General features: G+C 38.7%; 1 protein-coding gene across 1 annotated transcript in view; it reads left to right on the top strand.

The window, feature by feature from the left end:
• The first annotated feature begins 3,125 nt into the window (after positions 1–3,125).
• Positions 3,126–11,026, top strand: part of LOC140229138 (ras-related protein R-Ras2-like) — a 50,763-nt gene continuing 42,862 nt past the window's right edge. The window contains exons 1-2 of the mRNA XM_072309404.1: positions 3,126–3,375; positions 9,783–9,870. Of these exons, the coding sequence (XP_072165505.1) occupies positions 3,271–3,375; positions 9,783–9,870 (193 nt within the window). The 5' untranslated portion in view covers positions 3,126–3,270. The remainder of the gene's footprint in view (positions 3,376–9,782; positions 9,871–11,026) is intronic.

Here is an 11,026-nt window from a genome sequence, read left to right as displayed (position 1 = left end):
AGGAGGCCTAGTTTAGTATGGGAACATTAATTTCGCGAGTTGTTAAATTCGCGGTCCAACATTCGAGAAATTCACGAAAAATCCTTTGCGAGAGGGGTCAGAGAAAGAGAAAAAAAGTCAGCTTTTACAGTTCTGAGTATACCGGTTACTAGTAGTTGCCAAAGAAATGCAGAATATGACAAGTCAAAAATTAAATTTGGTTACTCAGCGAGAGGCCACTCATTTTTTTTTTCTTTTTAGTTCACAAAAGGCATGCATGCATACTCTCTCAGTGACATTTTTGTAGGCCTAAGGTCTAAGGGTAACAGAACAAAATCATGATATTGAACGGTAGAAATGTTGATAGAATCGGACAGTATTTTGGAAGTCGAGAAATGATCAGTTTGTGGTTTCTGTACATGTGAACGGGCTCTCGCAATATGGCATTGTCTTATATAAACTTCTATCACAGACCTGTTTATAGTCTTCTCTTTATAGTATCCCCTATGAAAAGATCAGTTACTTGCATATACTACAGCACATTTTAGTACAGATGCTTTATAACTTACAAAATGTAGCGCATTTTTCGTGGGCAGGGTTGTGGTCTTTCATTACCCATAACTTTGTATGTTACTTTTGGCCGAGAAACAAATAGAGAGCGTGCGGACCCTGCATATGGAGCAATCATGATTATGTAATCATTTAAAAGTTAGTAGCAAAGATTGTGTAAAAACACTGAACTTTTAAGAAATAGGCCTATATACTTGTACAGTTACTGATAGCGTTATAAATCTAGGAACGGAGTTCATAAGCGAAAAATATAAATGTTCGGAATGATTTATAGATTTTATCACAGCAAATCATCACTTTTCATTCTTTCCCCACTTTTCTCAGTAGGCCTAATCGCCACTATCAAAACATTTGTTTGTTTATTGTTTGTTTGATGGGCCTATTTATTTGAATTCACATTTTTAAGGAATTCCGTATATAAAGGGTGGGGGGCGCAAAAAAATATATTTCTGGTGTCACTTTCGAGTTTAATCAGCTGACAAGCAAAACAAACACTAACAAAAAAAGGGGCGGCTCCCGTGCCGTCTCTCGTGCTAGTTCCGGGTTTCATCGGCTGACAAGCAAAAACAAAAACCCTTTCTTTTATGTAACGGAAATACAAAGGAGTGCCGGCGTGCCCGGTGCACCCCCCCCCCCCATCCGCCACTGACAACGCACATGTGCAATACATTATTCACTTTGTCATGGAATATTGTCAAAAAGACAATATCAAATGAACAGTGTATGTGACATTTACTATAAAACAGTAGTCAAACCTCACAGTAATGGTAGTGCATGCATGTATTCCTATTCTTTTGTTTTTATGTGGGATCAAGTGTGATTCGTCACATTTTAATAATGAAATGAATGAATGAATGCGAATTAATGAATTAATTAATTTTGTGCTTTTCACACTTGGATTTGTAAGTAATGAAGACAAATATACTTCATTTTTGTGCTTGTAATGCATGTAGAGTGGCCTATTGTAAACCTGAATGGACCTATTTAGGCCCATGACAGTTACAGCATCACAATACGCCCCGTCCTGTGAACAGCATATTCGCAAGGTGAGAGCGCAACGACCGAGCGGAGATCGGAGCTGAAGGTGTGAAAGGGGGTTTCCCCTCGTGCACGAGGAATGCACATCTTGGATGGAATATTGGGTTTTATACTTTTGCAGGCAACTGTGTTTGCAGATCACGAAATCCATTAAAAATGGCAACAAGATCATGCAAAGGGGACAACCCCCCCCCAAAAAAAAAAAACAAACAAACAAACAAACAAAAAAAAAAACAAAAAAACAAAACAAAAACAAAAACAAAAACAAAAACAAAAACAAAAACAAAACTAAAAAAAAAAACTAGAGAGGCACTCTGAGAGCACAGACCTCCGCCAAGCATACAGCTCATTTCCACCACTGATCTTTTTCTTACATAGAGATATCAGTGATTTCCACCCATACGTACTTATTGTGTGCTGAAAGTCGCCCGATTTCCCAATCAAGAAGCCTCTGTTACGTCATAAACCCTCAGCTGCACTGCGCGCCTCGCCCTAGCTAGCTGCACAATGAGAGCACGCCACAGAGGTTCTATATATAGAACCTCTTTGGAGCACGCACTTTAGTGCGCGCATGCAAACCTCAAATACGCGCAGCCTGAACTCCCAATTTCTTTGACCCTACAATACCTGCCAAAATATCAAAAATCCTTCATAAATTCCCCCCAAATTGTCGGATCACTATCAAAAGTTGATCGTTTGTTACTTGTGTCATTCTCAACCTTTCCTGCAAGTTTCATCCCAATCCGTTAACTACTTTTTGAGTTATTTTGCACACGCAACGGTACTATTAACCTCCTCCCTTGGCGGAGGTAAAAATCGCGCCTGGACGACGCTACGGGGACCCATCCTCTGTCCCCTCTAAAGTCAACCAGGAAGGACATCAAGCCCTTGAATTGTTTGAAAATTGGCCGATAACCCAATGAAAGTCTGCTGATAATGTAAGGCATTGTTCAGCCGTGAATTGGTTCCACTTTTTATCTCTCTTCAAATTAAAGAAGTGAATTACTACTACTCAAAAGGAATCAACGAAGGGATGCCCTGGTTGGATAGATGGATGAATGTACAGTAGGAGTCTTTTCTGGCTACGATGAATGCACCATGATGCGTAGTGCATTTACGGACCACGTTCTATTACGCCCTCACGTGCCAAAGTGTCAATCGGCTCGGATACGGTGCAGCCACAGAACTATATAGGTAGAATGATCAAGTGGGGTCTGAAAGCATAGCCAGTGCACGCGATCTCCGCCATTTTGGTTAGTCTTTTGTTACGTCACGGCTAGCGTGCGCAGAACAGGGTTTGCAGAGTTGCAGTTTAGCGCGCGCAGGCCTTCGCTGACTTTTTTTTTTCTTCTTTTTTACCTCCCCCTGTTCATCGCAAGCCGTGACGTAACAAAAGACTAATCAAAATGGCGGCATGTAATGTGCGCGCAACTGGCTATAAAGCTACGCGTGGGTTGTGAATGGGCTTGATCAATCTACCTATTTATATCTGTGGGTGCAGCTAGACAGAACCAAAGAGGTTCTATATGGGCACTAAAATACGTTAGTGGGAAAACAAGCTACCGAGCTTTTATAGCTCAGCTCTGTCTGCTGACCGCTTGTATTATTGCTAGCGTGCTGGCTCATACGTACGCACTACGTGTGAAGTATTCTGGAGGAGTCAGTTAGGATCATACCGCTACGATGTCGTCGAATGCCACCAGCAATAATCATGTGCAAATGCACAAAATTGTCGTTGTCGGTGGTGGAGGAGTCGGAAAAAGTGCCATAACTATTCAGTTTATCCAGGTAAATATCGTCGTTTGAATCTCTGTCAGTCGTACCTTGTTTGGTTTCTGTGTATTTTCCAACTATTGAACAACTGCTAGGCGCGTGTCCGTCCGCATCGCTGACCCACATCACCCCGACCGCAGCGGGGTGAAGAGCAAGGAGCAGCCCGCTGGGTGTCAATGACATCTAATTCTGTTCACGACCTCACGTTACTGTTTGTTTGCCCTGGCTATGCCTAAAGTGTATGTAAATGGGAGGGGGGGGGGGGGTATTGGTCGTTTAAAGGGGTCTAGGGCAATTAGGCCTACCCCCTGGACAATTACCCCGACCCTCCCCCTGACCCTATTAAACGCAGTGTTAGAACATCCTGAACCTAATCCTAACCATACCCAAAATCATGAACTCGGGTAAGTCTAACCGTTAGTCTAATCCTAACAATCCTAACCCTAACACCCTAATTTTTACTGCACACTTCAGATCTACATTATGTGTGACTCATGACTATACGATTGACAGTCTTTGGATCTGAAAAAGAACTAAATAAGCGTGTTTATTCGATTCTGAGGATATGTTGATTAATTTCGGATCCAAAGTTTGTCAGTCGTCTATTGTAAAAACGAATGTTCACATGCATTTTAATTTCGCGAGCTCCTAGCCCGACCAGACGCTGTTACGCTATGCGAAAACAGCGTCTGACGAGCGTGGCATGCAGCCTCAAAGTGAGGAACCTCAACACAACTAGCACTACAAAACTTAGGAAAATGTATACTTTTCTCCTTTAAACAGAATACTTTACTCACGTTAAATGCATGTTTCTATTACAGAAGAATAATAGTTCGCCACACTGGGTCCATGGAGACCACTTGCGATAAGTCCGTGGAACAAATAAATGACACTTTCTGGCGCAATTCCTGACCGTCGGTACGTCGCGACGTACCATGTACAGCGACTGGGCTGTGTATAGTTAGGCCTGGCGTGAAAGATTGTGTACCGTGTGGACATGCTGGATATGATGATCAATTTCGGTAAGTTTCATTGCGTACATTTGAATACTGATAGCATCAGATGTAGAGTAAATATTGAAAAGTATACTCGTTGAGTTTGAGGTGACAAAAATGATGTTAAGTATCAAAATTCAAAGCTATCGTAATACGATTACGTCGCTCTCCTAGTGGTTGGTGGTCGCGCGCGTACAGCCCTGTCGCAACGTACCATGTACAGCGACTGGGCTGTGTATAGTTAGCAAGCTCCAAGATTTATAAAATTAAAATGCACGCGGAATTTTTTTGTCCACACTATGCATTGAACACCAGTGACAATTCGCAAAAATTTCATGCCACGAAAAAGGCCGTCGGCTCCAATCCGCAAAAATTTTGTGCCGCGAATATTATCGTGTTTTACAGTCAGTAGTCGTGAGTTTAGTGTGCGGCAGGCTCAACTGACATGATTTGGGGAGCAATGGATATGACTTCTGGAAGAATTTACAACTAAAGTAAAGCTGCATAGATCTACTGCTTAGTGGTAGGCCTAACTGTCCTACAATTTCTGTGTGTACCATTATTGTGATTCTAGCCTGACCAGACACTGTGCTGCGCACAGGGTCTGACATGTGTTAGTGTTTCAACGTTGTAAACGACCGTCACTATTGACGGCAAAATCACATAAAATACCTTTTATTTTGTATGATTTTAAGAGTAATATAATTGCAACACTTACCTACAGCATATTTTCCTGATTGTTGAGTTGAATTCGGCGTTTTGTTGGTATCCAGACCTTATTGTTGAATTTTTCGGAGTATAGATCGTGCGGTGGCATCTTTTCCTTCGAGAGCTTCAAAAAATCAACAAACTACCACGCATGCGCATTCAGAAGTGGTTGCTTTTTACCTACGCCCGTGCACCCGTGCGTTTCATGTGTTACGTAAAACTTGTAGTAGATCCGCGCGTGCTGCACCGGCAATGATTTGACCTTTTTTAGTCGGGGTCATCCGACTATCTCCGACTACCTACGTTGTAGTATACGAGAGTGAATGCCATTCATATAACACGCAGATGAGGAGTGAAGCAGTAAGGACGTTTACAGACCTGATTTCAGCCATAGATTTCGGTAAGTTTTAGACGTAATTAAACAAAAAATCGCATACCGGTTATTGAATGATGGTCATAGATTACGATTATTCCTTATATTTTAGTTTTCCACGATTAATAAAGATATTCATGAAGGAAACAGTGAACGATAACAACGTCCGCGAAGGAATAGAGGTGCAGCGCTGTCGCGAGCGGCTGCGTGTAGTTATTGTGATTCAAGAGCAGTCCTGTACCAATATTGTAACTCCAGGGCACTCCACTGTCTACATTGTGGGAGTGCTTCACATTCGGGCTGATCGCATCTACCTGTATCCTATACTGTTATGGGAAGGGCAGGATAACTGACTTGTTTCCATCACGTTTGATTCTCAACCATGTCCAAGAAGATAGTCTGTAAATTTATGTTATGGAAAATTCTTTATATTCTAATAAAATATGATCACACATGATATTCTAAGAAAATGCTTTTCTCTATCTGATGAGGGAAAACTATATAGATTGATATGTAAATGGAATTTGCTAATATTACTGGTCAAACAGAATGTAAGGCTTTTCCAGTGCCGTAGAACAGTACCTTTATTAAATGTGCAGGGCTCAAATTGTAAGCACTTACATGTAGGCCATGAGGCCAATGACCATGATGCCCCACCAACTGGCAGCAATGCCCTTCAAATTCTCAGAGTTTAAGGCCACTATAAACTGGCCATGACCCTTTTCTTGTAAAAGTGACCAGAAAATCTTAAAAGTTTGAAGACAGAACAAATTTTTCCCATCTTTTCATAAATCTACATTGTTGCACACATGACATGCATTTTTCTTCCAGAACAGGCATGGTCTAAGATTTCATATTTTCCCTGATATTTTCATTCAATACATAAATTTCAAGGTATTACATAAAACAATGGCACTTTGGTAAAATTTGTTGCCAGACAAAGAAACCGCAATCAAATCAATGTCGGTGAAAGTGATAGTCATATCTAACATGAGTCTAAATCAATTTTGGCTTTGATGCCCCCCCCCCCCCCCCCCCATTAAAGTGCCCTTGATACCTCCTCAAAAAAATTGAGAGTCCAGGCAGAAGTGGCCATTTGAAAGTCATTTTATGTATTTATAGAGCTACAATAGTATCACTTCCTAGACATGTGTGTGTGTATCTGTGTGTGTGTCTAAGAATTGCACATGTACCACTTTATAATACCAAGGAGTTACAACTAAATGTTGTGGTACATGATGTCCATATGAAGAGCCGAGTTTGCTGGCGTGCTGGAATGGAGATGTTGACCTTCAGATAGAATGTGAAATTGCAGTCCAGCAAAACATTTTAAATGTACATAGTTTCTTGAACAGTTCCCCTGTTGACGAGTTTGGATTTACAGGACAAATGGAAGGAAATATCCTGTAGCGTTATCTTATTGTGCAATGAAGGTATAGTGAAGGAAATCATGAAAGTGACCAAAATAAAGGACACCCTATTGTGCCTCCTCACTGAGCAAGGCCTTTTGAAATTTTAATTGTGATATGGATGCATACATAGGTAGCCGAAAAGGTTGGGTTTGTGTTAAATTACAAATGTGACCAATGTGTGAAGTTTCGTCTCCTTTGTAATAGCAAGCAGGCTTTGTCCATCAAAGCAGTCGTGATCTTGAGAGCATTTGGTTTCGGAATATCGGTGTCACTGTTTGCTTCAAACTTCCCTCATGACCAGTGTAGAACAAAGTGAAAGTCAAATGCTGAATTTCCTTTCAGTTTTCATTGATGACTTAAAGCGCAATTCTACACTATACTCATGTCAGCTACATGTATATGATGAATGTAAGAATAAAATTAGATGGAGAGATTGGTAAACGATTTCAGCCTCTTTCGGAACATCACCACGTTATCGCATTAAATTACATCAAAGTGAGATCTGAAAGTGGCATTTACGATAAGGCAAAGTGTCACTGTCATGGGACAGCTTGAACCATGTTTAGAGGCTACAATACGAATGAAACCTTCTTCAAATTATAAAACAGTATGCCAGAAATCAGGGCTTCTCTCAAATGATTTAAATCTAGATCAGTACTTGCTTTTTGTGCACAAATTGTTTCTAATATATGTACAATGTAGATTTAGCATTGAAATATGCTTCTTTTTTAATAAATGGTTATCAAAAACATATTTTATCAATGCATAAACGTCCTTGAAGACTTGCTGTCATTAAGTTATCAGGGATAGTGGCATGATATACATTGATGTTAACAAATTGTAGTACATGAGTTCTACACAATTATCATTAATCAATTGGTACATTGTATCATCAACACACTTTCATCTTCACATTTATTATTAACAAACATGTCTTACAGTTTGCATATGGCCTATCATACATTTGGCACCCCAGCATATTTATGGTAACAAACCTGTAAGCTTGGAGCAGTGGAAATTTCTATTTCACCTGTAGAAGATACACTAAAGTGCATCTGACAATGAACTTCAAGTGAACTGTGCATACTTAGTGAGAGATCTATGCAAAATATGTATGATGGGAACGTCTGCGATGCACCATCTCGATGAAACCTGCAGGTACCTGGCTCCTCACGAAGACATGACAATTCTTTCCCACAGACAGACACGCCCTCTGGTACCGGTAGAGAAGATGAGGTGCAGCTGAGATAAATGAGACCGGGGAAGGGAATTTCTCAGCTGGTAGCCTCCCAGCTGTTCAAACATGTCAGCTGGTCTAGGCCAAGTTGTTAGATTGACAACTGGTAGCACACTGCTAGCATCAGGTTGGAGAGAACCCCCCCCCCCCCAACAACAACAACAACAAATGTTAACAAACAAACAAACAAAAACAAACAAACAAAACAAAATAAAATACCATCACCAACAACAACAACACAAAACAAACAAACAAATGCCATCAATCCAGTATTGGTCATATGTGTTAAACACATTGTGATTTGCGTGAGTCCTGACTATTAATATATTTCAAAATAGTTTGAGGTTGATGAGAATCCATCCATTCAGTGAGAATTTTGAAGGATTGTATGATATTTTGTTTGATCACCTCAAGTTATGGCACATCTTGCTGATACAAAAATGTTGTTCATCACCAATATGTGTAATAATTGAAGTGCTCAGTCACGTAATGCTGACATTCGAAAACAATTTGTGCAGGGTTTTTATAAACAATAAATTTCCTTTTCTTCAATACAGTGTGTTTCAAACATGCAAATAACTGTCCAGTTGTTCTTGTTTCACCACTTCAAAATATATTATATGGGTGACATTAGAATCAATCAAATAAAAACTTCAAATCAGTCTCCACCTTTTTTTTTCAGAGTTTAACAATTGAAGTACTTACATTATCATCTTGTAGTGTCCTGAAGTGTTAGAACTTGTGTATACAGGGTAAATGTGTTTTCCGGGTACAATGTGAAAAGACACTGGATGATGAATGCTGCCAGGGATTTTTTTTTTTCTTTTTCTATGTCGGCATACATATTGATTACAGGAAACAGAGGAGGAAGTGTAAGAATATCATGCCAAACAATGTGAGCCGGACTGGGACTGTAAGACATTTAATGTTTTATATCCAGTCATTTGAAACTTTTCTATTAACAGGACTATAAAAACAATGCAAAGCCAGAGATGAAAACACCAACAATAAAGAAACACCACGAGCAAAAACACAAACGCACATGAAAAGTTAGCAATGATTTGAAATCATGCTCCAAAATATATATTTTTTAATCATTTTCATATAATTAATATATTATGTGAATGATTTCTTCACAACCCGATAGGAAGTTTACATTACCATTCTGCTGTTTTGGAAAAAAAAACAACAAACCTGTAAAAGTGGAAATTTTAGTAGAATTGAAATTTTCATGCATTTCATGGAACATAAAGCTAGCATGAAATTAGAAACATGCACATTTTTTTCTTCTTCTTGTAGGTAATATCTTTTCATAGAATCCACAGGATTAAAAATATGTAAAATTCATCCTACCTGACAGAGTGCAAAAAATCGCTAAAAATGTTCTTGGCATATATATACATGTACATATATCTTGATTACAAAAAAACACAAAATTGATTTTACCCGACAGCGCAGAAAACACACAAAAAAAAATTTGCACTTTTACAGTATGGTAACTTCCATTTTGATTCCACATTTCTGCATTCTCATTTGTGATTGTATGTATTGATGAATTGTGCTTTATGACACTTAGTTTTAAGGTCTGTAAATTTTGTGTCAGGCATCAGAGTGGCTGAGCTAGTCTATGAACTGTGAACATTGATTTGCATTTGTGACTTGAAAGTTTTTTAACAAAAGTTTCATTTTTGTTCCAGTCCTACTTTGTCACAGACTATGACCCAACGATAGAGGATTCATATACCAAGCAGTGTGTCATAGATAACATCGTCTGCAAATTAGACAGTAAGTACACCATCATCATTTCTACCTACATTGATGACATGATTTTTGACGTATTTGCTTTTGTAATGAAATTTTAACCACTTGATAAAATTTCTTGATAAATTGTGTTTGGAGAGAACGATTCAGCGGGTGTTTGTGATACAGCATCATACAATGTATTGTTTTTACCATAACCTTTTCATTTCCTGTGGTCTTGACTAAGTACCCATTTGGTAATAGAATTGTTACATAACTTTTAGCTTCTATTTTGTTGAATGAATCCTTGTTCTTAAAGAATTGAAATTTGGTTTAATATCAATTACAGGTCACAGAAGCTATGTATGGGTTTAAACTGTAGCCAATCTTATGCCAATTAATCCAATTACAAAATTCACAAACTACAGTTGTATACACTTGCAAGTAACATCTTGAAATACTTGTTCGAATTTGTTCAAATTTTTTGCAAGTCTAATCAAGAAAGAAACATTGTAGTAATCTTGTATCATTCTCATTAAATTGGCAAGATCTCTTAATTTTACTTTAATATCTTCTATTGGAGAAAATTAGATGGAATTGGTTAAAATCATTTAATCTTCACAAAATGAATTAAAAAAAAGAAAAATTCACCTAACTTTGCCAGTTATTCCAGAGAAACAGGAACTGTAATTTTATAAAAATGTATTGCCAATTTAAAGATGGCTTATTAATTTAGGAATGAAGAGGATTTTGAAAATTTTGCACGTTGAATTCTTTAAAAAATAAAAAATAAAGAATAAAAGTTCAGCAGAAATCACCAGACTCGGGTCACTCGATTACCAGGAGCCATAAAACAGAAGCAGGGGCTGTCAAAAAGGAAAGAAAGAAAGAAAGAGAGAGAGCAGTAAAAATGTTTCATAGCCCTGACTACCCCGTGCAAAGTCTTGGTCTGTAATCTCATAAGCCTGCTGAAGTACAGTACGTAGATACGACACACCATTCTCTACATGTGTCTCTTACCCTGTAGAGATAAAGCAGTCTATTAAAAAGGTCAGCAGTCCAATTAATTAGTCTGACGGAACTGGTCACTGCAATGGATATGTTACTGCTTAAAGGGAAGGTAAACCCAAAGAGCAATGTGGATTGAGTGAAAGCAGCAACATTAGTAGAACACATCAGTGAAAGTTTGAGGAAAATCGAA

This window comes from Diadema setosum, chromosome 5 (genome assembly GCF_964275005.1).
Source record: "Diadema setosum chromosome 5, eeDiaSeto1, whole genome shotgun sequence".
NCBI classification, from domain to species: domain Eukaryota; kingdom Metazoa; phylum Echinodermata; class Echinoidea; order Diadematoida; family Diadematidae; genus Diadema; species Diadema setosum.
Note: the sequence above shows the minus strand (reverse complement) of the source record. Positions and strands in the feature narration are given on the sequence as shown.